Below are 27,641 nucleotides of genomic sequence, written 5' to 3' on the forward strand. Positions count from 1 at the left end.
GGATCGGGTTTTGGGCGTACGCTACCGATGATGGCCCTGGCTGGGTTCGACAGCTAACTCAATAGGTACTAGAACTGTGCAACCCCCCAAACCTGGGGAAGCTATTTAGCTTGGCACCAATGAAAAGATGATAAAAAATACGGCTACACAACAGCGCTTGAGATTAGCCAGATGCAAAAAGACTGCATCGAGGCTGCATCAAGGCAGATGGCCGCAATCCTGCTTGGCGGCCTCCGAATCAGAAGCCGGTTCCACACTGCTCACTTTGCTCAAACGCCATGACTCTCAGCCGCAAAAGCGAGCGCAGCGACTTCACAAGAGATCGCTGGATGGCTTGACCTTCTTTTTGAAAGCAAAGCTGGCATGGTGTGGCTTGCCCCAGCATGGCCAATTACACAAGGCCAGCCTGTACAGCTGCTGCAGCGCATTCAGAATCCTTTTCAGACACCCCCAAGACCCCGTGGCTTCAACCTTGTGTAACCACATAAGCCTGGGATTCTCACGTGGATCTCCACTGCGCTGCAGACCTCACATTGGCACCCATGTCTACCTTTGCGATCATTCACTAAGATCTCTGTACGACAACTCGCTGGCGTCTTCCAATGGTAACAAATACCAAGGTGTCCAACATGCTGCCTCCGCCGAATGAGGTGGGTCGACTGAAAGGTTCAGCACCCTCGCCTCTGCCTTGGCTACACAATTGAGCCTGTTACGCTCAGCGCTCTCAGCGGCAGACTCCAAAACAGAACAGTTGTTCATAGCTGACTTTGCTCACCGAAGGCCATCTACGACGTGTCTCGGTCACAAGGCTTCTCACTTGGCAAGTTATGCACTGTCCTATCGGTTTGGCCAGCATTGGTTATCCAGCCTTGCCATTCGCAACACCAACTTGGCCAGCTGGCTGTTGAAATTACACACCATGCCAACAAAGAAGGCTTAGGCGCCTGGTCGGAGTACTGCCATAGAACAGTCATATCAACCACCAAGCTTGAAGAGGCCAATAGAGCGTCGTATCCACTCTCAACGCATTTGCAAACACCCCGGGATGCCTGTATTTTCCGAAGTACGGTGAAAGCCAAGCCCCAGGAGGGAATTATTGTTACGCACCAAACCAGGGAAACGAACCAAGAGCCGGGGGGTCGCAAGGGTGTGTGCCGCGCTGAGATGTGGAGGCTGCAAGCCATGTCCACTCACTCCACACAATTACTAGTGACAAAACCAGTCCGGACAAGGGCCGAGAGCCTGGTCTAAATTCGCGCTGTTGGTGGGATGGCTTGGAGCAGAGTGCATCAGACATCCGGCATGTAATGCGGCGGGTGGTGTTATTCACTTGAGGCAGTCTCCAACGACCAATTTCGGCTCACCATTCATTGGGCAAGATGCTTTCACCTGAAACAAGGTGCCATGGGGTCTCAATGGTCACGGTAACACGACAGATCGCACATACGATGGACCACAGCTTTACCACCAAGCACTAAGAATACGTAGGGCGAATCTCTGCAACCGATTGCACAGGTATCTATCTCCGAGATGAGCCAGCTCTGAGATTGAAAAGGAGCCTTAGCGGTTTCGAGTGTAGTCATCGGAGCACGTCCAGACGTCTGAAATTCAAAGAAGCAGACAACTCACGCGCTTTGTATGAATCAAAGGCTCTGCAACATCCAATACCATTTTTAGTTGCCTCCGCCGGGAGCGTGGCCTGTCATCGCGGTAAAGCACTGTGTAGGCTCGTTGGCTCAGCATCGACGTTGCCATATTTTGCCCAGTAACACATTGCTTGTGCGTCGTCTACGTGGAATCAACGTCTCGTCTTCGACGGGCATCAGTGCAACATGTTGAAAAACAGCTTGGGCACAATTGGCTATTGTCAACGGTACAGGTTTACAACATTACCTCGTTAAAGCTCAACAACAATTATACCAAGGCAATATGCCAATCTTGGACCACAACTGCATCCAAAAGCATTTCCGCTCATTGGACCAGCTTCGGAAAGTAGGTGCTTTTGTCTTCTTTGTTGGTGCCAAAAAAAAGTTGAAAGATTTGTCGCTCACCTACCAATGCATGGACTGCCAGCGAGAGCCGTCCTTGTGGCTGCTAGCCACACTATTGAATTCCTCATCTCTCAATGGCTTCCATTTCTGGGTTTACCAAGCGCTGCGTTTCGTTAAGGGAGTACTTGTTGCATTGTGCGGGAAGATCCTAGCAGCACATCATCCGCTAGCCCTGAAAACTCGCATACGGAGTTAGCCCCAACTCTTAGCTGCCGCGCATGGCTTCAGCGGCCGCCGCGAGAGCCTGAGCTGGCCAACGCTAACAACTGATCCTTTTTCAGCGCTCCTGAATGTCGGCAGCTCATCAGGACTCCATTCTCACAGGGTTGCAGTGCAGAGGCCTGGTGGTATGCTGGCAGTTGTCGAGGCCACTTTCCTTCGAGACTCTCTGGTCTTCATGCTGGGGTAAGTCGCTCGAGGCACCTCCAATTGTCACCGACCAGCCGAATGAGGCCAGGTCGTGGGCTCGTAATATGCGTACCACCTACTCCCTTGCAAAAAACTCTGCATTGCAGGCTTCAATCCCGGGCTTAAAGATGTCACGCAATACGAGGCAGCCATCGATGCGGTAGCATTGCCGCAGCACACCGCATGATAGTTCCGGGCTTTAAAATCATACTGAGTAGGCGCATGAACAGTGTCACTAGCTACTGGTATCTAGGGGCTATTTCAACTCTTCTCTGGTGGTAAGTCCGGTCCCTGTCTTACCGGCCTTAGTCCCAGATCACTAAAAGCTGGGACGCAGTAACCCAGATGGCACTAACAGCGCTTGTCAACCGGGAGACAGAAAACGATGGTTAGGGTACGACTATGTCTCCCAGCATTTTAGAACCGTTTGAAGATGAGCATGCAAATAAAAGGCCAGAGACATGCAACATCACTACAGTTCCGTCGATGGATGAAGGCACATAAGCATGACTGGGAGGTTTTGGGCAGCCGTCGCATCCCACGCTGCTGAACGCGAATCGGCACACCCCCTCGAGACATGATGTTGGAAACCCCGGTCTGCATGTGCTGCTGCCCAGAACTGGCCCAACTATTGTCAGCAGGTTAGCCAACGAAATATAACATGGATGCAGGCGAGCCCGAGCCTGGTGCAGGAGGGCCACATCTACGTTGTCTGACCTTTGAGAACTTGCCTACCTGGAACTGTCAGAGTCAACTTATTCGAATCATTGACGGCGCTGCTACGGTCAAAGCTTCAGGAGCGCCGCTAACTATGTAGCATATGCATACGGGGTACTGTCTTGAGTGAGGTCAAACTCCACCATGGCAAATTATAGCTTCACTATTGTGCAAGTCTTGCGCTGATTTGACATACAATAATCAGCAGGTCTCTCGATCGTGCACGTTGTGCTCGATGGTTCCGATACCCTCACTATCCGACAATTTTCGGGAAGGCTGGTGGCCGCCAGGCAGAGTCTACGGTTCACTAATCTCGGAAGAGACAGCCAGGATAGGTAGGAGGGGTGTGGTGTCCGTTGTATGGCTGAAGAGTGGCACTAGGGCGTTGATTTGCGGCGCTCAAACTCCCGTGACGATTGGCCAGTGCCTTGGTCAGGCAGGCTCATGCGGGCCCAGCCAAAAGGTCTAGCTGTCGACCGAAACTGGCATCTTGGAGAGACGAGCCCCCGCAAGCTGCTGGACCCGTATGCATCTGCACGGAGCAGGCAACAGGCACGCAAAGCAGGGTGACCACGCTGGAAGAGCGCATGGAACAGCACAATCTTGCAGCGGGCGCAGTCAGAGGCGACGGAGCAGCTAACGCTAGGGTGTGCCCATTATTAGAATTAAGCTAGGTGAGGCACGTTTCTTCGCTGACTGTGCTTCGAGGCATTGAGTATTTGCTCACGACCAGTCGGCAACAACCTTTCCAGGAAGCCTTTTGGGTGAAGAGCAGGACATTTGACTGTTTAAGGCACTGCTGCTGACGGTCAATGGCACTTGTGATTGCAGTTTGGGACTCAACAGCCAAGCAGTCGCTATAGCACAAGAAAAGCAAGTAGGTGGCGCATGCGAGCACATTCGCACGGCTCAATGGAAAGAAGCTACTTGTACTCTCTACCACTGCTCATTCGGATGACAGACACGCCAGAGTGTCGATTCGTGGCTCTCGATGCGACCTGTTCAGCTGGGCGATACAGTTCTAATGACTGGCCCAGTACGCTAGTCGCGGACTGTCCTCTAGCCGCAAAGCAGTTGACCGATTGGCAGGCAAGCAGAGTACAGGGCTGCATTAGACATGTATACGCCAGCAGACTAAATCTAGGGCTAAATAATGGCTCAGGTTCTCCAACTTGCAAATGAGGCTTCTGGGGTGCAGCCACGACGTGACGCGAAGCACATCTCAGAACATGATCAAGGCATTGTTTGCAATCCAAAGGCGGGGAAGGAAGAGTGGCAGCTACGAGAGCAAAAGAGCCGCGTCTTTGTACACGTCAAGGGAACGCCACCACATCGAAAGCTGCAGGCAGCCCTCACGGGTGGACGTCGACATTATTAAAAGAGCCACCAGACGAGTGGCTTGGAGCAATTCTATTCCAGCCAGCAAGAGGTCTCCGATGCAGTGGAGTGCACTTCAAATCACGACAAAAGTGGTGTTCTGGGCTGTTCACACGACATGGCAGCATGACATCGGGTCTGTTATAAGAACACCCCTGCTATAAGTTGGGGGCTCTTTTCATTATCATTACTGGTATGCTTGTTCTATCCTGGAGTACCACAGTACTAGTGACAAACGTGAGGAGAAGATGGTGTCCACACACACACACTTCTGGACTCCTGTTTTTTTGGAGTATCCCGTTATTGCAAGCATCTTGCCAGTATTGTTATGGACCAACCGCCGGGGGAGAACAACCCTCCGGCCCCCCCTCTGTTCTCGTGTACCGTACCATTGTTCCATTTGAGGAAAAGAAGTCCGTGTCCGAGTGGACAGTTGAGTTGACAGTTTCGTTGACCGTCTCGCTTGTCTTTTGCTTTCCTTTCCAATGCCTATCAGCCGGTCCGCCTCATGATCCTTGGAAATAATTTTGACGTGCGGAGTGCAGCACCAAAGCCCGCTAGTCCACACCATCCATTGTTCTCTTTCAGCTTGACAACAAGCAGCCTATCCAGGTCGGCCGGCGCAAGGTTGCCAAACGAGAGCCCTGCCCTTCCGCCGGCAGAGACGTTCTGGGCATATAAAAAGAAGATACGCGTACTAGCCTCGAGTGGGAAATTTTGCCACCCAAGTGATCTCGCGTTCGTTTATGCGTTATTGTCTGGGCGTAGTAGGCCTTTGAACTAAGCCCTACAGATATTAAAAACGGTGCCTCTTTTTGGTGAGACCATCACACAATGGGCATAGCAGGATGACAACACTGGCAAAGTGTGCATAAAACATATCGAAAGAAATGATGACGCGTTGACATTCTGTCGTGGGGGGGGAAGCCGTCACGTCTGACCTGAATCCTGACGCTGTCCCTTTCTCCATGTCAGCGAAAGTGTGTCGGCGATTTCCTGTTCCAGCACCACATGGGGTTTTTTTTGTGTCGCCGCGGAGGGACGTATCTCGATGCGCGACGCGATTGCGCCGCGCACCACTACTGGGTGAATTTGTGGTGTGACCAGTCGGAATCAAAGGACGGCAGCAGTGGCAGAGGCCGAAACTGCCAGCTACCGGCTATTTAGGAGGGAAAACGCCAAATTCCAAGGACAAAAGAAAAAAAAAGAAAAGAAAAAAAGGGCCAAAGTCGTGGTCGTTGAGACGGACACAAAGAAACGGCCTGTCGTGTAACAGCGGGCACTAGGGCGAAACGTTGAGCCAAGCCTCCAAAACCTGTTGGACAGGCGTTCTGATGTCTTGGGCCGAAAGAGGCCGAAGCGAACCTCTCAAGAATGGCAATGTGAATGTAAAACAAACAGAAATGCGAGACCGGAATTGATTCAAATAAAATCAAAAGGACACGGGGCACGGGCATGACGTTCTGGTTGACTGGCAAGCGGGCGACGGGCACCAGGAGAGGTCACCGCTGGCTGCCAGAGAAGATGCAAGCTGAGAGACGGCCATGCATCATCCATCCTTGTATCTACAAATTACTACATGTCGATTGATAAACGGAGAGGCTGAAGAAGATGCGGCCTCTTTTCCGCCGTGGGGGTGGGAGAAAAAGAATTGAGCACGGTCCAAAATGCCCAACCGCCTCATGCACATGGCCCAAAGAGGCACAAATCACTTTCAAATCCAAGACATGCAAGTCTCACTTTAATACCCAAAAAGCCGGTTTTCGAAATCGGCATTCTCCGCATTACTTAATTACCTAAACATTACAAAGCAAAGCAAAAGCATAGCCAACAAGAAACAGTCCAGCAACGCAAGCCCTGGTCCTTGGGCCAGCTGAGCAATTCTATACGAGAGGATTAGGGACAAAATCAAGAGGAACACCGAGACAGCAAGTAAATAAGACAAGTTCAATTGCGTGAAATCAATAGTCGCGAGCTTCTTGCTCGGCCAAATAGTCTAGTGAATTACTTAGAAATGGAAATAAAGCAGGTGGAAAAGCAGTCCGTGACCTCTATCAAACGCCGTATGAGTAAGCCTCATTGGCTTTTTTTCTTTTTACCGTGATGCATAGCCGTGTTTTGGTGCCGATTTACTTTTTGGATTTTGGAGCAATAAGAGCAAAGGTGCATGTCGTCAAACACCCGTCGTCATCAGGAGTGTGCTACGTTACGCATTCTTTACCAGCGACGGCTGCGTAGCGGCATGTTGTTGGCGTTGTTACCACCTGGCGATGTTGGCGTCAGAGTTGTCGTCTTGTCCAAAATCCTTTAAAAGCGTCGGCGGAACCCACCTCTGCCACCACCACGGCCACGACCCCAACCACCATAGCCACGGCCGCCACCTCCACCGCCGAAGCGAGCCATCTCAGCCAGACGAGGGTCAATCTGCTGCTTCGCCTCCTGAAGAACGTTGACAAGCTCACGAGCCTGCTTCTGGTCTAATCATCTTGTTAGCACGTGGACGTTTTTGTCGTCATGAATATTCGCAACTTACTGTCAGTGGTGAAGAACGTAATGGCAGTACCGTTGGCGCCGGCACGTCCGGTACGACCAATACGGTGGATGTAATCCTCCGAGTTGTTGGGATAGTCGTAGTTGAGCACATGAGTGATGTTACGAACATCTTTTCAGAGAAAAGAAACATGTTAGCAGTCGAAAACACACACGGGCGTGTTACAGCAACGAGTTGTTCCAGCGCTAAAGTGCAAAGTCATGCAGACAGCTGCCACAGCTCTAGATAGATTTGGCTAGGTGCGTCGGCCAGTCTGATGCTTCATCCCGTTTTGCTAGAAGCGGAAGGAGATGGGGGCAATCCAATTGCGGTTTGTATGCAAATTTCCAGTCCTGGAGAATACGAATGCAGTCACAGGTCGTCCTCGGAGATCAGGGAGCCTAGGCAGACAACAAGCTTGATCGGGTCAAGCGATGCCCACCTCCACACTTATACCACGATGAGAGAAGAAGGTACAAGGGTGGAATACGAGTATAGCCATCGGGCAGCTACACAGCGGATCGAGACTCCAAGCATTGAGAAAAACCACGTGGATACGGTCATTCCAGGCAATTGCGCGCAGTAAAGATAGCCCCTAGACACACGAGAGTAAAGTATAGCACATGTTTCGCTGGAAGTTGCCATAATAGGGGGGAGGGGGAGGAGGGGTATGATACTCACCAATACCACGCGAGGCCACGTCAGTGGCCACCATAATGGGACTCTTGTTAGTCTTGAACTGGTCGAGGACCCAATCACGCTCGTTTTGTTGCTTGTCGCCGTGAATGGAGAGGGCGGGCCATCCGTCCTGGCGAAGGAATCGGGTAATATCGTCAGCTACACGCTTGGTGCCAACAAAGATGAGGATCTTGTTCTCCTTGTTCTCCATGACCTTCTCGAGGTGCTTGATCATCTTGTCGCGCTTCTCCATGTCGGAGCAGACTTCAACGATCTGAGTAATTCTGTGGTTGGCAGCGAGGTCCATGGAACCAATGTTGACCTGAATGAAGTCATGGAGGAAGTCGGAAGCCATAGCGCGGACCTCCTTGGGCCAGGTAGCAGACCACATCAGAGTCTGGCGATCCGGGCGAATCTGCTCAAGAATTTTGCGAATCTGGGGCTCGAAACCCATGTCGAGCATACGATCAGCCTCATCGAGAACAAGATAGGTGACACGGCGCAGGTTGGTCTTGCCAGCCTCGACCATATCAATCAGACGGCCGGGAGTGGCGATACAGACCTCGACACCGCGGGAAAGATCACGAATCTGAGGGCCCTTGGGGACACCACCGTAAACGCAGGTGTTGCGAATGCGGGAAGAACGGCCGAACTTGGTGATTTCCTGCTGAATCTGAACAGCAAGTTCTCTGGTAGGAGCGAGAACAAGAACAATGGGACCATCGCCGGGGGCAAGGAGGGGTTGGGCGTTGATGTGGACGATGGCGGGAAGACAGTAAGTAAGAGTCTTGCCGGAACCAGTCTCGGCAATACCGACGACATCGCGACCGGAAAGAGCCATAGGCCAGCCCTGGGACTGAATGGCAGTGGGAGCAGGGAAGCCCTGCGCCTTGACCTCATCCATAACGTAGCGGGGGAAGCCAGCCTCGTCAAAGGTCTCGACGGGTCTGGGGACGTCGCTACCAGCGATAGTCATCTGGTGCTTTGTGCGGAAAGCAGTGACATCGGCCTCGGAGCGGTTCTCAACCTCGCTGTTGACCTTGTAGAAATCTTTCTCGAACTTGGGCATGGTGGCAATATCTGATCCTGGTTAGCAAATCTGTCAAAGGAAATATATCCATGAACAATACATACCCCATTCCTGCTTGCGAAGGCCGGCACCGAGAGCAGACATGCGGTCACCACCGCCGCCGCCGCCGTAGCCGCCACCACCGCCGTAGCCACCTCCGCCGCCGCCATAGCCACCAGAGCCGCCGCCGCTGTAGCCGTTGGAGCCGCCGTTGGAGTATCCGTTACTGCGACTGGGGAAAAAATCGTTAGCCGACTGTTATTTGCACGTTGCATTCTTGTCTCTGAAGAACTTGTTGTGCGGGCGCTACTGCTGTGTGCTGACACCAAGATGGGCTGAGCTGGCAACATCGCCACAGCCTCGTTTGCACCCAACAAACGGAGAAACGAGACAAGGAAAGAGAATAGGAGACGAAAAGACTTACCCTCCGCCGTAGCCGCCGCCGTAGCTGCCGCCGCGGTCACCGCGATCCTCACGATCACGGCCGTAGCCTCCACGGCCACCACCGCCGCCGCCGTAGCCGCCAGAGCGACCGCCGCGATCACCGTAGCTGGACATTTTTGTGTTGTTTGCGGGTTGTCGAGATTGAAAGGACTGCGATCGAGCAAAGTATTACACGAAAAGTATGGGAAAAGGAGAGGAATCGGGAGAGAATGCAGAAACAGGTCTGACAAGATGAGAATCTCTGCCGCGAAATTTTGGATGAAAGGGGAAAAGATAAGGTGATGATGTCTGAGGGGAGTGTGAAGGGGCAACGAGATTAACAAGGTTTTTTTCCTTAGCCTGCCTGGCAGACTTTTGAACGGGCCTTCCGCCGACTTTTTTTTTTATATGGGCCGCGCTTGCTTGACTCGGCCAAGCATTCTGCCTGGCATGGCCTGGCTCGGCGCGGAAAATTTTCGGCCCAGAAAAAAAAAAGTCAGATAAGGGTTCTTGATTGGCAACTATTGGTCGATATTTATGGGTCTGAATGTCGGCATCTCACGTTCCTGGGCAACTTTAGAATTCAGGGCCTACCCTGTATTGAGTGTAAAAAAAGGCAAAGCACTCAATGTTGGTAATCATGTCTTTGGTGACCGGTTTTATGCGGTAGATATGTTTCTATAGTAGAACACTGAGCTTTAATAGGATTCTACACGGTGACTGACTCTATTCGGCTATCTGACAACACCTGTCAGCGAGTGAGCTCTAATCGCTACAAGGTGTGTCACCAAACAGCAGCCAGGTACACGCACCAAGGTATCTAGACACAAATACGCAATCCACACGTAGTCACGGTCAACGACTACTGCCTTGAACGGCAGTTGGGTAGCATAGAATAAGTAGAACTGATTCGTAGCCGATACGGGTGGCCACCCGGGACGCGTGGTCGCGTCTTTTCTCTTCATGCTCTGCAAGCCTAGACCCAATTCTATGATATCGAAACAAAGAGAATAAAATGAAATAAAAGAATACACGTATTATACTCCAACACCAGGAATAAATCACCACCAGAAAATGCCGTCATTGCTCGCTGGAGGGGTGGCAGTGTTTTTGTACCGACTGCTGCTTGCCCCGTCGAGAGAGTCTGGTTGTTTTTGTCGTTTATTCACGAGAAATATCGCGACCAAATGCCTTGGACTTGAGCCAGTCGAGGATAACGAGGACACGGTTGCGAGCTGGACAAAGTTAGCATGCGACGCGATATTGGATGACAGGGATGTGTCGAAAGGGTAAAAACTTACTGCTGAAGCACATGGAAAGGTAGGCACTTCTCCAGAAGAGGTAGGTCATGCTACCGCCGGTGGCCAGGTTGCCGTTCCACCAGCTGACATCGGCGACAGCCTTTTCGCTGCCAATGTAGGCCAAGCTGCCCTGGTGGGAGTAACGGAAGGGCTTGACGTCCTTGACGCGGCGGAGCTGCTTCTCGAGAAGCTCAATCTGGTGGGCTTCGTCGGCCGAGTTGCCGGCCTTGAGGTTCATCTTGCTGCTGAGGTCGTGGATGCGGCCCTCGAGGCTCTCCGTCTTGGCCATGTTGTTGAAGAGACGGGCGAGGAAGCTGCCCTCCTGGGAGGCGACCTGAGCGGTGGGGGCATAGCCGGCGACGGCGCAGTCACCAATGGCCCAGACGTCGCGGGCGCCCTGGACGACGAGGTACTCGTTGACGGCGAGACCGCGGCGGGAGTCCTTCTGGGCGGGGATGCGGGCCATCATGTCCTTGACAATGGGGCGGACAGCGTTGCCGGTAGCCCAGACCAGGAGACCATAAGGGATCACGACGCGCTCCTTGGTGCCGTCAGGCTTGCTAATCTCAGCCTCGACGGTGTCGTCGGTGACCTTCTTCACCATGGTTTTGGTCATGATGTCAATCTTTTCCTCGCGAAGGGTGTTTTCGGTGTAGTCGATGAGCTGCTTGGAGAAGGAGGGCAAGACGTTGGGAAGAGCCTCAATGAGGGTGACCTTGAAGCGGGGGCTAATACCGGGGACCAGCTTCTTGATGTCTTCTTCGAAAAAGTCCTGCAGCTCACCAGCAAACTCGACACCGGTAGGGCCGCCACCGACGACAACCATGTGCATGAGGCGGCTCATCTCCTCCTCGGACTGGCCGCGGAGGGCAGCCGTCTCGACGCAATCCATGATCTTCTTGCGAATGCGCTGAGCGTCACCAATCTCTTTAAGGAAGCAGCTGTGCTCTCTGACGCCGGGAATGCCAAAGGTGGCATTCTCGGCGCCGACACCAACGACGAGCATGTCGTAGGGAATCTCGGTGGTGCTAGTGGCACCCTTGATGTCGGAGTTGTCTACGACGGTAATGACCTTGCGATCCGTGTCGACACTGGTGGCCTCGGCTTCGTAGTAGTTGGCGGCGCCCTTCTTGTGGCGCAAGATGGAGCGAACAGGCTCCATGATGGAACGGTGCTCAATGAGACCCGTGGTGCATGAGGGCAGCAGAGGGGTGAAGAGGAAGTAATTGCGGGGGGAGACGACGACGACATTGTAATTTTCGGTATCGAGGTTCTTGAGGAGAGCGACGGAGCCCCAGCCGGTGCCTTGTGTCGGAAATGTGTTAGCTGAGTCGGTCTGAAGAGAGAAGCAGATCATTCCGGGCCGAGAGTCGGAGAGGCCGGAAGCTGATGTGTCACATACCTAGAATGACAAGAGTCTTCTTGGAAGGGTCAGGGATAAACTGCTCGCCGGGATTACGGTCGTCGTAGATGACATAGGCAGTGTAGCCCAGGGTGCCGAGGACGGAGAGGTAGGTGAGGCGCCAGATCCAGCGAAAGGTTCTGCGCAGCTTGCCGGGCTTGGGCTTGGGAGCTTCGTCCGAGTAGGCTCTGCGGAAGGCGAGGCGGCCGGTGACGGCGAGTCTCATGGACGGCAAAGGCCTGGCGGCGCATCGCGCAGCAATTGACGAGGTGCGCGCGGCGGCGGAAAAGGCTCTTGTCGCGATGCGGGCGTTGGAGCCGGCGAGCTGGAGGCCAGGTCTGGCCATGGCAGCCATAGCTCTCGATGACGAGGCCATGTTCTCTGTCGCTCCGTGCGAGGCAAAAGGGAAGCAAACGAGTGCCCCTGTTTCGAGGAGATGGAAGAAGCGTCGATGAAGGATGGCCGCGAGGATGGATGAACGAGTGGCCTCGCAATTGGCGCAATGGATTGGCTTGTTGTTGAGAAGGGCGTCACGGAGAAGAGCGAGGCGCAAACAAAAATCGGCGGCCCGACACGACAGGGGAGAGCTCCAGCTTGTGAGCCAGCCGGTGCGCGCGAGTCGCCGGAAAAAAAAAAGTCGAAAAAATTAGTTCCAAGTTGGGGCCAAGCGCCCACTCCAGCGGCCTTTTAGCGGTGCTTTGCAGGCTTCAGGGAGCTTGCCGGCGGGTTCGGCGGGGGCTCTGGACAGGCTTCAGCGGCCTCGCCTTATTAATTCGAGCCTCAGCCAGTGGCCGTTTGTGGCCTCTTACAGCGCTCCCAGGGGGCTGGTGGCTGGTCTGGTAGGCGATCGATGCCTGTAACCTCGCGCTGCCAAGGGACCCTGTTGGCTCTTCAGGGCCCGCTATAATAGACTAAGACGGGGTGCTAGTTAATGACGCAGTCCGCGATAAACTGGAGATGGAAGGGAAAAAAAAATGATAAAAGATGAAGGAAATGATGGTAGATAAGGGCAGAAAGGACAAGAAAAAACCGCACACGAGCTGATGTGTGCGTGGTACAGACAATTCCCAGCCGCTGTCGCGACTCTTGTCTCTCCCAGCTATTACTGGTACAGGACATGTCGCTGAGGCAGGCTCGCTACCAATTTGTAGGCATCCGGTCAGTACTGCTTCCAGATAAGGACGCATGCTTTCCAGATCTCACAAGCTTGTGAGAATGCCGATACAGCTTGTATCCGCCCGCTGACGCCGATATTACTGGCTCATCCGTCCGGGCGCGGCTGCATTACTCTCCCTCTCTGCCAACGCACCACCAACGCCCTCAGCCCATCTCGTCAGCCGTATGACCGCACCTGATCAAAAGCAAGATATCCCAAGGCCCTTGGTCCGTGATTCTCCGGCCGTCAGAAAGTCTGCTCCGTACTGCGATTGACTCTGCGCCCACTGTTCGCTCTGCCTGGCTGCTGCTGGCGGCCCGGGAGCTCCCGCGCTCTGCACGTGCCGAAGTGCTCCGAGCTGGCGCAAATCAGTGTCACAACGATTCCGATGACCGGCCAAGAGATTGCGGGGAGAAGTCGTTTCCTTGATGTCGCTTCTTGTTTACGTGAATTTTAAACACGAAAAGCCACTTGAAGCCGCCCATTGGTCCGTGAAAAACACATGTCTTTTCCACTGGACCGGCTGATGTGGCTCTCTGCCTGTCCTTTGCATCAAGTATGGCAGCCAACAGCATCGCCAACAACCGGAAGGAAGGATACAAAGCAGAACACATCACTAGCAGGTTTTTGAAACTTTGAATGTATGTGAAATTATACATATTCTCCATGGTCAGTGCCACATAGGATCAGTCCTTCGTACCAGATGGCGCTGTCCACCTGGTACCATCCAGAGCTCCGGTATACCAAGATCCATCTTGACCTTGTGCGGATCGGGCAGCTTTCCCTGAATCACCAGATCCGCCAGCTCGCCCTTGTCCTCCCATGCCTCGCAACACTACAGGTACTCCTCCGGTATAAATTCCGCAATCCCCGATGCGAGCAATCCCCCCGCCCCTCGTTCGCGGAACGCAGCCGCGTCAAACGTGCCGGGCCAACGCTCCAGCCCCGGCGGGAAGAAGCCGGCAAACTCCCAGCCGAGCAGCGCCTTGATCTGCAGCGTGTGCCGGTCCATCATGATGTTGAATGCGCCCAGGTCGCCGTGCTGGAAGTTGTAGCGCCGTCCCGGCAGCGGCAGCGTCTTGAACGCCGCCTTGTTGCCCTTCCACGGGGGCTGCGTGTCGGGGACGAGCCACGACGGTGGCATCACGAAGCCGTCGATGCCTCGCTCGTGGGACCACATGCCGTAGAGCCTGGGTATGACTGAGTTTTCGATAAAGATGCGGGCTGTCCCATGGGCGTCCTTAATGCACGTCCTGCATCGGCCTTCTGAGGTATGCGCTCGCCCAAAGGGTGCCATGCAGCCCGTTTGGCCGATTCTGTCGAGCGTGATGCCGTATATTCGCTGTGTCACGAGTTAGCGCCTACCGTCATCGTGTATTCCATGCTCTATCAGGCGCGGCACGGGAATGTCTGTGTTTTGAGCGACGAGCTCGAGAGCCTTGGCCTCGTTGGTGATGCGCTCGTGATTCCTGATGTCGAGTTCGTCTCGTCAGAAAGCTTGAATGATACTTGTTCAGATAGGTCAGCTTACCACGAGCGAGACACTGTAAAAGAGGTGCCGTCAGGGCGTCGATGTCTTCCGAAAAGTTTTGGCGGTATACTGACACGTAACGTAGTCCCAGAGCTCGCTTATCAAGATGGGATCTGCCATACTGATTGCAAAACCTCTATAGTTCAGACTCAATCTGATTGCAGGCGCTCTATAGTTGGGATCGAGTGTCCCCGTGAGACAAAGCTCGGTCTTCATACTCAAGGCCTGGCCTGGTGTTTTTCTGATTCACGGCTACGCAAGGAGATCTTGTGATGAATTGGTACGCGGGAATTTTCTGGTGAATCGCTACACAAGTGACATCTTTGGACACAAAGCACACGGCGCAAGTCGAGGCATGAACTGGAGTACCAGCTAAGCGCCGTCGGGAACCTTGACCAAAAAGAGAAGATGGACACACACACACAAACGCATACAAACACACATATGTATACACGTACTGCGCTATAAACAGAATTTGAGCCATTGGAATCCGGAATCTACAAATGCACGGTTTGGCCACTAACTTGTCTCCCCACGTGAGGCATCCTCTGAAGATCCATCAGAATTCGGCAAATTCTACTTTCAGTAAACCACAAACCACATAATGAAACTTGATCCATTCTTGCCGCGTATATGGACTTGAGCCAGCCGTAGAAATATGGATGCAGCCTTCGTGATTGGCGCGCCAAGGCATCTGATAGCTAGTAGCGCCTTGGATGCCGTAGTTTCGCGAAACATGACATCAAACCTATAAGTTTTGGCATATCAACAACAGCTTACGGATCAAAAAGAAGAACATATCCGTCTCTGCATCGGATGATGACAATGTTTATGCATGGCGAAACCCGAAGCGCCCCCCATCGCCCAGGCACAACCCCCGCGTTCTGGACCTCACCCGCATAAGTCAAACCTGAAAACGGCGACGCTTTCAGTATCAAAACAATCATATCGCGTTGAACATGAATCATTCACGTGAAATTTACAAACAGTCGAAAAGGCATATGTTATAGCTTACACAAGGTATACCTCGGGTAGGTGCCTTGTCCACATGTGTGCAGCGCGCCCGGTATACTAGCCACTTATACCAAGCCTAGCCCTGTCAACTGATAAAACAAATTGCAAGCAGCGAAACCAAGGAATGAGAGGGAAAAAAGCCACGAAATGGACATCAGCCCAGTAAACCCGAAAAAGCAACTAAATTTTCCCAACTGTCAAGCGGACGCGCGAGGCAATAATGCCTTGCCACTTGCCAGTTGCTTCATACCCCTGCTCGGCTAGCCTTGCTCGCCGCAACGCTTTGACACTGTTGCAGTTCCTGAAACCTGTAGATCCAGCTTCTGCGACGCCTTTTCCCCAAGCGGTCCACAGTCCGTCGTTTTGGCTTGCCGCAAGCCACACCACCCAACTATCAGTTGCATTCTATTACTTTGATTACAGGGCTGTCCCACGCAGTTGAAGGGAGGAAAAAAAAGAGGCAGCCCGAGGTTTTTCTTCCAAGTGCATTATTTAGCACACGGGATCAGTCACATCACCAACTTCACCATCGCTGCGCGAACATGCCATAGCCCACGGCCCCCGGGCGTCAGCACCCAATCATAGCCTGTCGCGCTTCGGCATCGCTTCCAAATCAGGAAAGATATTTTCTCCCTTCTCTCTTCTCCTCATATCTTCTTAAAACTACTTGTCCCTCTACACTACGTACTATAGTCTAGTATCAACTATAGCTCGGGGTTCCTGCAGGACTCCTCCTCATAAGCCCCTCCTCCACGCCCACCGTCATCGACATTGCATGTTCCTGCCTTGCCCCCTGTCAACTGCCAAACCCAGGAAAGACTTGACCCGCAAGCTCATACATGGTCGTCTCAAGTCACCACTCGGCCGTTTGACGTCTTTCATGTCGTCGAGCGGGCTTCACCCGACATCGCGCGCGGGACAGCCATGCTCCCCCCTGCGCTGCGGCACCCTTTCCCCCACCTCGTCGTACCTTGGACACATGCATCTTAGTTCCTGCTTTCCTGCACAGTGAGGTCTCGTACGGGAGCAGAATGGTCGGATGAGGCTGGTCCACTCGTAGCCGGGCCCCTGTGTCCCTCCTGGTTTGCATCTGGCGTAGCCATCGTCCGACTGGCTGACAGATCCGTTCCCTCCCACCCCTCGGCATCGCCTCTCCCCGTCACTGCTTGGTATGTTCAGATCCTCTAAACCCCCCGATGACTAGACTGTTACAGACTTGACGCAAGTCGTCTTGCCGTAATCGTCCATCTCGCCTGGAATTCTCTCATTCATTTACTACACTCTGTTCGTTGTTGGCGTTTTACTTTTCCTTCTTCTTTGCCTTCTCTCTCCTTCTCGAATTCCCTTTACCCTTTCAGAGTGTACCTGAAGTCTACACTCAACTTTCACCCGTACACCACTGTTATCGAATGATACAGCATTGGCTGAGCATTACCATCTGTGATGCATCTGCTCAGTCCTTTTAATTTATAATCGGCTTATATCCAGGAGGCTTCTCCGCTGAACCAACATCAATATGCCTCCTTCCGATATTGACGTCGACACGCAGTCCGCCACAACGACCCGCTCCTTTCCAGAGTGGACGCAAGAGGACGACAGCGACATTGACATTGCCTCCATCGCCGAGAGGCAGCGCCTTCGCTTCCGAGCTGCCAGTGTCGCTGGCCGACAGAGATACCAGTCCCCACCACGCGAACCGCCATCCATGCTCACGCGCAGAGACGTCAGCCAAGAGGCTCATGGGATCCGGGCCATCCTCGAAGAGCGAAAGCTGGGCAACTTTGCAAAGGGACTCGGGTCGGCTGTGGCCGATGTCGCAGAAGGACTCCACGACTCGGGCAATGCTGCAAAGTCTGCGTTTGCACTAGGAGGAGGGATCGGTGATGCTGCCAACGCGGCCGTGGGATCAATTGCCGATGGGATAGGCAAGGGCGTCAACGCCGTGGCCAGCGCTCTTGGTGGTAGCGACAGCGAGTCGTCTGAACATGAGCACAAGACAAAGACAAAACCACCAAAGAATGATCCGCCTCCACCAACACAGGAGCCACCGCCTCCAGCTCAAACCAGCGATCCTCCTCAAGTGACGAGCGACCCCCCGCAAGTGACAAGTGATCCCCCTCAAACGACAGCAGCACCACCACCACCGCCGCCGCCACCTCCCAAAGAAACCAAACCTCCGCCGCCGCCTCCCATCTCAAGTGACAAGAAGCCTGATCCTCCAAAGACCACTGACAAACCAATCGATAATATTCCCCCTCCCAAGGCAGAGCAGCCATCGTCAGAGACGACAGATGACCCTCCTTCCACAGACTCGTCATCCACGACGGTAAATAGGTTCCCGCTATACAGTCACATCTCAGGACAGAGCTAACAAGGCACAGTCCAAGACCTCCTCAAAGGATTCGCCTGATGCTTCACCTACATCTACGGATGAAGACCAGAAGATTTCCCTTAGTGTTATCGTCCCTGGGGCGACCGTGACCACCACCCAGAGTGGCACACGCCTGCTTCTCACGCCCGTATTGTCGAGTGCTCTTCCTGCCATTACATCTGGTGCGAAAAAGGGTACATCATCCGGCGATTACTTCAGCACGACGCCGTTTGCCGTGGCTCCCGGTCCGACCACAATGCTCACCAGCGTTTCGCGGACTTCGAGCTTGGGGGCGGGACAGTCTGTTACGCCATACCCTGACACCACCAAGCCCGAGCCCAGCGGCCAAGGTGGTGACGGCCAAGGTGGCTCTCGCGGTGGGCCCAGCCCCGGTCAAGGTGCTGCCGTCGCGATGGGAGTATTAGGTACGTTGCAAACGACAAGCTGAACAACGAGTTGAGCATTTCCGCTGACAGAGCTTACCAAAACAGTCTGCGTTTGTTCACTTGCTGCCGTCGGATTCTACTTTTGGCGAACACGCAAGCAGCAGAGGGATCCTGCCTCTGGCGGCGATCGGTCATTTAGCTCACTATTCAGACCGCCTCTGGACAAAGCAAAGCGTGGTCTCGCCAACGTTGCGAGCAAGATCCCATACGTCCGCGACAGATTCTACAAGAACGATAGTTGGAAGAGTCTCGGTGATCCATATGGAGACTTTTTCGCAGAAAAGATGACCAGTTCAGCCACTCCCGCCTCGGCTGGCCCTGCTCCCACCACGGCGGACATTCCTAAGCTCGCACCCATCACAGTGCAAACGACCTTTACACGAGAAAGCTCCATCATCTCCCAGTTTAACAGCACCGCTGCGGTAGGAGGTACGGTATCATCTGTCGGCGTTTCGACCATGGCCGTATCCTCGCTCGGCGTCTCCCCAGTTGCAGAGATAAGCACCCGAGCGGCGGCCATGGGACCATCGGCCGTGGGAAAGCATCTCGTCGCAGCGCCTGCCTCAAGCACCACCCCTTCATCAACGTCACCATTCGAGGCTCCTGGCGATGTGCCAGCCAACGATGCAGCCGCAAAGCCAGCGCACATCGCCTCGCAGGTTCGGCAGCTCGTGGGCACCAACCACGGTCCCAAGCCGTCCTTTTCCTCCATCACGCCCCAGTACAATTTGACGCTACCCTCTACATTCGGCGCCCGGCGCATCAGCGACCTCTCCTCTCTATCTTCGGGCTTTGGCGACGGCGACATTGTCGTGCCCTCCTCCAGGCAGCAGAGCCGCAAGTCCACCACGTCCAGCAAGCTCCAAAACGTCACCAACATGACTGCCGAGAACGAGCAGCAGCAGCAGCAGCGCAACCGCCACAGCACCGCCACCACAGTCAACAGCAACGGCTCCGCGCGCAGAGACACGGTGTATACGGAGGCGTCCGAGGACTCGCCGCCGCGCTTCCGCACCGTCAGCTCGTGGGTGCGCCAGCAGACGGGCCGCGTGAAGCGCGAGGAGCAGCGTCAGCAGGACGCCGCCGACGAGTCGGGCACGCCGCCGCCCGTACCGGCGATTCCGCCCGAGCAGGAGTTTCGCCTCATGATGCCGGACGGCGAGGAGCCGAGACGGGTTGAGGACACAAACGCGGGTAACGGCAGCACGGGAGACTGGGGCTCCCAAACCAAGAACATGCTCAGCGGGGTGATTGGCACGGCGCGTTGATTGACGCCCGCCAGAGTCGTTTACAAAATGCGGGTTTGTGATACAAACACAAAAACATTACTCAGCGAGAGAAGGGCGTAGTTTGAGCTGAAAGCTTTTCATTTCTAATACTCATATTAGCTAGCAGTCTTTACTTCCTTGGAGCTCGCCGGTGCAGTGTTTCATCGGCACCGTGTATATCTTTTAAGTCCTCTATTTCATGATGATTAAATAAACCCCATTACAATCATTTCGCGGGAAACATTTCCCAAAAGCCAATTTCCATCTGTGATTGTGTCAGAACATCTGTGAAAGTTTTGTCAGAAATATGGGGGAGTGAAACGAACCCTTGTTCCATGAATGAAAATCTTGACCAGCTCCTCTATTCTCGAGGGCGAGCAGAGCCGGATGTTCTTCTCAATAAGATCTGCAAAACAAGACAGCGTTAGAATGAACCAGATTGCCCCCCCCCCCCCAAAACCAGTGAAGACGCCATCTGCTATTCTACACAGCCCGGGCCATTGGCGTCCCGGGGGCAATGCCATACAAAAAGTGGGTGATGTTGGGGGGTGGCGGAGGAGGAGGAATCGTACCGGACCCTAGACGCACAGCCTCGACATAGTCTGCCGCACCATAGGTTTCTATCCACGGCCAGTACGTGTTGGCCTGCTGCTCGCGGACCGTGGCCGGGTGCGCGGCGAGCATCTGCGCGACGGCGCCGTAGCCCAGCAGGCACGGCGCAATGGCCATCTGCAGGGCGAGCCAGTCCTCGGACTGGCCAATGTCGAGGACGTAGCGAGTGTATGCGGTACAAGCTACGGGGGGCATGCTGTTAGTTCAACTGCGTAGGAGCATATGCGGGGGAGGGGGTTCACCTTGGAGCTCCTCAGTGGCTTGGATTTCTTCCTCTGGGATGCCAAAGCTCTTGCAGTAGTTGATGTGTAGGTCCATCTCGCGGACAATATGTCCGACAATGTCATTAGACTAGATAACAAATTGAGGAGTCATAAGTAAATGAGACAGCTGTGTGGTGAGTAGTGGGGGTGGGTGCGTACTCGTTGAATGTCAGATATGTTTTTGGCCTTGTACGCCGCTAGGGCATTAGCACGCGCAAAGTGTACCTTGACCAATTAGCTTTTCTCCCAATATGACGAGAGAATAAAAGAAATACATCATACCAGGTAAAGATAGTCTTGGATGATGTATCCTTTGAACGACTCGAGAGGCAGCGTCCCGTTGCCCAGGGCCATGACGAAAGGGTGATGGACAAACTCCTTCCACACGGGCTGCACGTCGGGCCGTTCCAAAAGGTACTCGATAAAGTAGCCACTACCAAACGTCAGCGAACCGTCCTTTGGCAAGTGGATTAGGGACCACAGCGACGGGAAACGTACGGCGAAAACGGCAGGGCGTACGACGAGTGAAAGTGGTTCAGCGGGCCGTTGCCGCCGCCCAGCCGCGGCGCCGTCTGGATGCCCGCCGCAATGTACCGGCACGCCGCGCGCACTGCCGTCGGGACATCCTTTCCTTGGGACAGATGTGCCGAAATAGCCGCTGTGACCCGAAGACGTCAGCGTGCACACAAAAGACCAAACAATGTACCTGTCAAGTCTGATCGCCGCCGACTTACACGCGAGCGAGCAGCCCGTGCCGTGGGTGCTCGTGCTCTTCTGGAACTTGCTCTGCACCTTGACGACATCGCCTCCCGGCCCGACCAGCACATCCACCACCACCGCGCCCCCGTCATCCTGCTCGGAACCCTCCGCCGTGGCCGTCATGTCGGACGCGCGGAACGGAACGTGGCCGCCCTTGACGAGCACCCACGCCGGGCCGAGCGCGACACGGAGCCGCTGCGCGAGGTCCACCAGCTCGTCGACTGTGCGCGGCGTCTCGGGCTCAGACAGCCCATTCTCGGCAAGAAGAAGCTTGGCCTCGGGGACGTTGGGCGTCAGCAGCGTGGTGCGCCGCAGGAGCCGGCCGGAGAGGTGCTTGATGGCCTCGCGGGGGAGGAGCTGCGCGCCCGACGTCGAGACCATGACCTGTATGCATAGTTAGCAGAAAGATATCCCCAATATTTTGTACAAGGCAAAGTCCTGGGGAGATGGCGCGAGGACGTACAGGGTCGACGACGACGGTGGTGAGGTTGTGCTTCTCAATCATGTCCGACAAGACGTCAATCGTCTCCACGTACCCCAGCATGCCTGTTTACCCGCAGCGCGTCAGCATCATGTGAGCTCGTATACATGCGCAGAAACATCAGAGATTGGGGGAATTGCTCACCCGTCTTGACCACGTCAACGCCAATGTCCTCCACCACGGCGTCAATCTGCCGCCCGACAAACTCGGCCGGCACGACGTGCACGCCCGTGACGCCCTTTGTGTTTTGCACCGTGAGCGCCGTCGTCGCCGTCATGGCGTAGCACTGATGCGCCGCCAGAACTTTCTGGTCCGCCTCCAAGCCTCTATCCCATTGCAAAAATAAATTGTCAGCATTGTAAACCTTTTTTTTTCCGCCAAAGTGATGAGAGACGGGATGGGAGGGGAGTATCAAACGCACGCCCCGCCAGAGGGGTCGGAGCCAGCGACGACCAGCACCCTGCCCTGAACCATGGTGAATGCTGATGCTGCGGTTGCAGAAATCAAATCAACGCGCGGTTGGTAGATGATTGATGAAAAAGACACAAAGAAATGTCCAAGGCCACACGGATTGAGATGTTGACGTAACAAGACTCGTCGACGCTATATTTCACTCAACGGATAGTGGGGTCGGTTGGCCTCGGAGCGGCCCCAAACAATCCACCAAAGCCAGCATCGCAACACAACACATCACGATATGGATACAAAACAAGAGATGAGACATTGAATATATATAAATACTGTAAAAGAAAAAGCCATCCAGATGTCCAGGCTAAACATGGGACGAGATGTTCTTGAAAACAACTCACAGATCCCTCCATTTCTTATTCTCGCAAATGCCAAGTCTGCAATGCAAAAGTGGCCTATGAGCCCGCTCCCGTTTCCCATTTCTCTGGATGTGCTGCCCTTGACGCCATGCTGTGCCGACAGGAGAATAAACAAAAAAAAAAAAAGAATACAACAAAGAAAGTCAAGTAAATACAGATTCAAAGTCGGTCGGTGCCAGCCAATGCGAACCCCCAAAAGTCTTACCGCCCCAAGTTAAGAGGTGGAGGCAGCATGCTGGTGCGTAGATACTCGGTCGGTTCGCTCACGCTGCGCTGTCTCTCCGTTCGGTTGTCATCGCTGTTGAGACTGTTGCCACTAGAATGACCTTCTCCATCCTCCTCCTGCGCCTCCTCCGCCTTCTTACCACTCTTCGGCTGCTGCTGCACCTTTTGACGCTGCTGCTCATTCTTCTGCATGCGCTTCGAGATGACCTCGCTCTGGTCCGATTCGTCCTCGCTGCTCGCCTCCTCATTCTCCTCGTCTGATTCCTCAAACACAATCTGTCGCATGACGTTCTTGTCAAAGAGATCAATCACCATCCTGCGCACGCCCAGACGGTAGTGGTTCCATTCCATCAGACCCATGACGTATTTGAAAAAGTCGATGCTGCGAAACGCCGATGGCTTGCGCTGCTTAAGCTTTTGTAGCTCCGTCACCGCCCTCTTGTAAAGGACCGTGCTGCCAAGATCTACAAGAAGCTCGACAATGCGCGCGTTGACTTCTTCGTCTGTTATAAGAGGGGTTGGCTCGGCGTTTTCCTTTGGCGGCTTCGACGCTTGAGCGGGGGGCGGTTCGCGAATCGTCCGCTGCGTCAGAGGTAATGTAATAGATGATGCCCCTATATGGTTCCATGGCTTTAGCGACAGGAGCTTGTTGAGATCAGTGGGAATGCAGTAACCGAGTGAGTTGCCCATCGGTGTCGTATTTGCATCCCATCCATGTTCTGACAAGATTTCCAAGCCATGCGTGGAGCGGGAGATGAGCCCCAGAACGAAAAACGCGGTCCCTCGGAGGCTCATGACTTGATGAGACTCGGCTATCCGAATGATCTGCTCAACCACGTCGCTGGCTTCCAAAAATGGCGCTCCAAGCTCCATACAGCCGACATTGCCTACGGCCCACATGCAGCCCTTGACCTTAGTGATGAGCTCGGGATCCTCTGCCTGCATCCCGTGATCGCGAATCGTCGCAGCAAATTCGTCAAAATGCCCTTTGTCTCGTAACAATTTGCAGCCCTCCGTTGTCCGCGTTAGCTCTCGATAGAAATGAGGCGGCACATGATTATCATGGAAGTCCGCTCCTGGTTCCGCCTCATCAAACATGGTAGATTGCTGTCCCTGCTCATCGGCGTCCATCAAGAAAGACTTGGCCAGAGACGCCTCAATCACACTGACGTAGCTGTCGTTCCTGCCCAGGAACCAGTCGTCCATTTCGTTGCTGATGTAGTCGAGCCCGTCCAGATAGTGATATCCGATCGAGGTGGACAAGAAACGCAACAGTAGTGGCGCGCCAATCTCGCCGAGATGATCCAGAGCTGGTCTGCATTCAACGACATATTCCAGATATGTCTTTCGGTTGCATGCCTTTTCCAAAATCTTGACTGCAGTCGCGCACACGTCTATTTCGGGGTCATACAACTGTGTCGATAGAAGCTGAATGGCCCATCGAGAGTCGCTGACGTCCCCGAGTGCATTTGTAGCGGCTGGACGGCGCAGGGTGCACTTGCGTAGCGCATCCGTTGCGTAAATTCGGATATCCTTTGTGCCGGCGATGAGGGCCTTGGCCAGCAACACACGATGGTGTCCTTGCAGCGTATAATCAAAATTGGTAAGCAAAAGTTTGATCAAGTCCGGCCGTTGCTTCAGGTCGACAATATGGTACATCATGTTGAACATCTTCCATCGTTCGAGAAGCATCAGACCTTTGGGATCACCAGTCAAGACACCAAGCATGGCAAAGTACCCATTGCAAAGGGTATCGGTAAGGCGGTCTTTGGCAAATAATGGAGACTGCGCGGTGAGGCCACTTGTCGGATCGCATTGTGCGAGACACTCGGCAATTTGACGAACCAGTTTGCTGTCTGCCAAAATGTTGACGCCTTCGTTGGACTGTAGCAGCGAGTGCATCAACGCACAGCCAGCCTGAACATATTTTTGTGTATTGCGTGTGTTTTTGATTTCAGCAAACTTGTATTTGAAAGGTCGATAGAAGCTCATGATCCGCTTCATCCACTTGGACGCTCTCACGACTTCTTCCAGCCGCTTGCCGTTTCGTAGTGGGCCGTCGATGATCTTCATGATGATTTCCCAATCCCACTTCGCATAGTTGGAGCTGTTGAGGACGCCAGAGTCAATAAGCAACTGGCGGAAGGTAGTATCATCAAGGTAGAGGGCATTATTTGCTCGAGGTTGCCCTTCCAAGGCGGCCAAGTCGACCATGCTGTCGCTAGAGGGAAGAATACCAGCCATGGTTTCTGATGGTGCACTTCTGTAAAGTGTTTTGCTGACGCTGCTGATTTGGTAGACAATACTGGATGCGACGAAATGCTCGTCATTGCCAAAATCAGTGGCGGCTTTGAACAACTCGGGCAACAGTTGAAGCTCCGCACTCCAGGAAGGCGGTAATAACCGGCTGGCAAGTTTGAGGACCTCGGAGAGCAATAGCGATATTTTGCGCTTCAGCATGGGGTCCTCTTCTGTTTGCGCAATCTGCAACAAGCTGTGCAATAATCCAGCCTTGATGAGTATAGCCAGAATAAGAGCGGTATAGTGATCGACAAAGTTTTGTTCGCTTCCGTCTTCCTCCATATATGGCGACGGTTTCTCCTTTCCATCCCCCGATTTCAGGTTGACAACACGACCATAGGTGGTCAGTCGACGACCAGCAAGGAAAGAGGTCGCCCAAGCGGGCGGCTTGATTCGCAGAATAGAAAACAAGAGGTCAAGCACAGTTTCTCGTACGTTTTCACTGGGAAGGAGCATGCTGTAGATGAGAGATCGAATAGGCCGAAAATCGTACATGCTGAGGGTCATGATGCCAGACCATGACCTCACTGCAACAGAAACTGCACGACAGCTTTGCTTTAGGATGATTTCGTTTGTGCCGAGCGGATCTGTAAATGCTGTGAAGAGGGCATCGAGACCATAACTGGGCTGAAGGTATTTGCGTTTCTGCGGAGTGTCGAGAAGGAACAGGAAGACAGACGTCAAACTCTCAGATGCCTTGTATGAACCTTCAGAGAGGGCGTCTGACAGGGGGCCAAGGCCGCCTGACGCTACCAGGAGCGGAGGGTCTCTGACAAGAATCTCGGCCAACGTTTCGATGCAAATGGGGCGGAGACGATCTACGTTCTGATCGATAGCTGGAACAGTCGCACGGCGATCGTCGCCTTGCTCAGCGACAGCGACGATGGTTCTGACAACAGCTCTTGATATCTCCTTGACGCCGTCCTTGACATCGAGAAACGCTCTGACGAATTTAAGAGCCTGCTCACGCTCAACGTCAGCCTTGCGGTAGTTGTTGAGCGAGCGGACGACTAGAAAATCCGTGTTGAGGTCTCGGATTTTCTTGAGCGAAGCCAAATCGGAAATGGCATATCGTGTGACCCGGTAACCAGCTGCCACCACTTCTCGACTTTCACTGAGAAGCATCATTTGCATGCGCATGCCAAAGATGGCCCACACCAAGTCATACTTGATGGCGGGATGTCTCTTGAACAGGCCTACAAGTTGGTTGGCGCGGCTGACGTAGTACTCGGGCATCATGCCCTCCACCTCGAGCGCTTGCAGCAATTCAGCCAGAGCAAACGAGGGACTCTCCGTCGTTTCGTCAATATCGGATTCGCCGGCATTGGACTTGGTAGGACTTTGGTTCGAGCGGGCACCGTTGGACACGGAGCTATCCTGAGTCCATGTTCGTGTCGGGGTTGCGGGTCGCGTACGCTGTTGCTGTGTATCTGTTATCTTACGACGCAGTTCGCGGATTCTCAGACTGCTGGCGCTCAGCTCAGCTTCGACTCGCTGGCGTTGGTCTTTGGTCTGTTTTGCTTTTTTGACGTTGAGGGCCTCAAGCATGTTTTCGCTGCCCTCCTTGATCTTCATCTCGCGACTGAGCTTGTCCTTGAGCTGCAGCAGCTGAAGCTCGGAGGCGTAGTCGGGCGATTCTTCCATGACCTTGTCCATGATGCCGCCAGCGTACATGGACCCGACGTCGAGCCTGCTGCCGGCGCGGCTCGACATCATCTGGCTCCGAAGCTCAGAACTGAAGCTACCAGGACCGGCGGCCGGGTTCAGACTGCTGCCGCGGGGCCCAAAGGACAGGGCCGACGTGGACAAGTTGCGCGTCGAGGCTGCATTCGCGGCGCCATTGGGCGGCTGCAGGCCAGAGGAGCCTTCGCGGTCAAAGCTGGAGCGGCCAGTCTGCGGCTGAGGGGTCTGGCCGGGCTGCTGCCCAGCACCGCCCTTTGGGCCTACATCGGAGGAATTGGCGAGCATGGCGACGGCGTCTTGCCCACCGGTTGGGACGGGGCCCGCTGGTGGGCGTGCTGCATCCGTGGATAGCTATGCCGCGGCGCTTCAAGGCTGAGGGGAGCGGGAGGAGCGGAAACCGGCCAGTCGTCGCGCGGCGTGCCACATCCGATGCAGCTCGTGGTGTAATGGTCGGAGCAGTGGTGCAGCGAACTGGCGCAATGTGTCAGCACGGAAGAGCCGCAGGTGTCGAAGTTGATGTCGAGCTGGCGGATGGAGGGCGAGGACGAGACTTGGGGAGATGGGTTGTTGGTAGCGAGTTGGAGGCAAGACTAAACGTGGCTATGCGGGGCGCAAGGCAGGCAGCCAAAAGCAAGCAGGCATGCTCCTCCAGCCTGGGAGTGTGCCTCGCCAGCTGCAAGGCCAAGAGCTGAGAAGGAAAAAAAATGGCGGATTGAATAACGACGATTTTCTTCTCTTGTCAGTGGAA

The 27,641-nt window shown here is 54.1% G+C and overlaps 8 protein-coding genes across 9 annotated transcripts; 3 read left to right on the top strand and 5 right to left on the bottom strand.

The window, feature by feature from the left end:
- Positions 1-2,400: 2,400 nt before the first annotated feature.
- LMH87_010797 (uncharacterized protein) lies at positions 2,401-3,515 on the top strand (the record flags this gene model as incomplete). Its single annotated transcript, XM_056199832.1, has 5 exons — positions 2,401-2,456; positions 2,690-2,737; positions 2,797-2,853; positions 3,277-3,302; positions 3,385-3,515. 5 exons carry the CDS (start codon positions 2,401-2,403, stop codon positions 3,513-3,515), a joined length of 318 nt encoding a protein of 105 aa, XP_056051743.1.
- Positions 3,516-6,770: 3,255 nt separating this feature from the next.
- Positions 6,771-9,388, bottom strand: LMH87_010798 (uncharacterized protein; the record flags this gene model as incomplete). Its single annotated transcript, XM_056199833.1, has 6 exons — positions 6,771-6,817; positions 6,884-7,030; positions 7,087-7,215; positions 7,765-8,841; positions 8,896-9,062; positions 9,255-9,388. The coding sequence occupies 6 exons, from the start codon at positions 9,386-9,388 to the stop codon at positions 6,771-6,773; spliced, it is 1,701 nt and encodes a 566-aa protein (XP_056051744.1).
- A 1,026-nt stretch (positions 9,389-10,414) lies between these two features.
- On the bottom strand, positions 10,415-12,332 carry LMH87_010799 (uncharacterized protein; the record flags this gene model as incomplete). Its single annotated transcript, XM_056199834.1, has 3 exons — positions 10,415-10,488; positions 10,555-11,859; positions 11,957-12,332. The coding sequence occupies 3 exons, from the start codon at positions 12,330-12,332 to the stop codon at positions 10,415-10,417; spliced, it is 1,755 nt and encodes a 584-aa protein (XP_056051745.1).
- A 1,615-nt stretch (positions 12,333-13,947) lies between these two features.
- LMH87_010800 (uncharacterized protein) lies at positions 13,948-14,763 on the bottom strand (the record flags this gene model as incomplete). 2 transcript variants are annotated; one of them, XM_056199837.1, is made up of 4 exons in its annotated part: positions 13,948-14,336; positions 14,478-14,581; positions 14,644-14,656; positions 14,718-14,763. In XM_056199837.1, the coding sequence occupies 4 exons, from the start codon at positions 14,761-14,763 to the stop codon at positions 13,948-13,950; spliced, it is 552 nt and encodes a 183-aa protein (XP_056051747.1). The 2 variants fall into 2 exon arrangements, with proteins under 2 accessions (XP_056051747.1, XP_056051746.1); XM_056199838.1 differs by lacking the exons at positions 14,478-14,581; positions 14,644-14,656; positions 14,718-14,763 and having other exon boundaries at positions 13,948-14,292.
- Positions 14,386-14,768, top strand: LMH87_010801 (uncharacterized protein; the record flags this gene model as incomplete). The annotated part of the gene is made up of 2 exons (XM_056199836.1): positions 14,386-14,633; positions 14,729-14,768. 2 exons carry the CDS (start codon positions 14,386-14,388, stop codon positions 14,766-14,768), a joined length of 288 nt encoding a protein of 95 aa, XP_056051748.1.
- A 2,405-nt stretch (positions 14,769-17,173) lies between these two features.
- LMH87_010802 (uncharacterized protein) lies at positions 17,174-19,742 on the top strand (the record flags this gene model as incomplete). The annotated part of the gene is made up of 3 exons (XM_056199839.1): positions 17,174-17,983; positions 18,039-18,453; positions 18,520-19,742. The coding sequence occupies 3 exons, from the start codon at positions 17,174-17,176 to the stop codon at positions 19,740-19,742; spliced, it is 2,448 nt and encodes an 815-aa protein (XP_056051749.1).
- A 226-nt stretch (positions 19,743-19,968) lies between these two features.
- LMH87_010803 (uncharacterized protein) lies at positions 19,969-22,331 on the bottom strand (the record flags this gene model as incomplete). Its single annotated transcript, XM_056199840.1, has 11 exons — positions 19,969-20,007; positions 20,069-20,148; positions 20,315-20,536; positions 20,597-20,705; positions 20,777-20,842; positions 20,900-21,050; positions 21,116-21,275; positions 21,352-21,760; positions 21,840-21,922; positions 22,002-22,183; positions 22,279-22,331. 11 exons carry the CDS (start codon positions 22,329-22,331, stop codon positions 19,969-19,971), a joined length of 1,554 nt encoding a protein of 517 aa, XP_056051750.1.
- Positions 22,332-22,885: 554 nt separating this feature from the next.
- On the bottom strand, positions 22,886-27,178 carry LMH87_010804 (uncharacterized protein; the record flags this gene model as incomplete). The annotated part of the gene is made up of 1 exon (XM_056199841.1): positions 22,886-27,178. The coding sequence occupies one exon, from the start codon at positions 27,176-27,178 to the stop codon at positions 22,886-22,888; it is 4,293 nt and encodes a 1,430-aa protein (XP_056051751.1).
- Between the last annotated feature and the right edge of the window lie 463 nt (positions 27,179-27,641).

This window comes from Akanthomyces muscarius, chromosome 4, assembly GCF_028009165.1.
Source record: "Akanthomyces muscarius strain Ve6 chromosome 4, whole genome shotgun sequence".
Lineage (NCBI taxonomy): Eukaryota > Fungi > Ascomycota > Sordariomycetes > Hypocreales > Cordycipitaceae > Akanthomyces > Akanthomyces muscarius.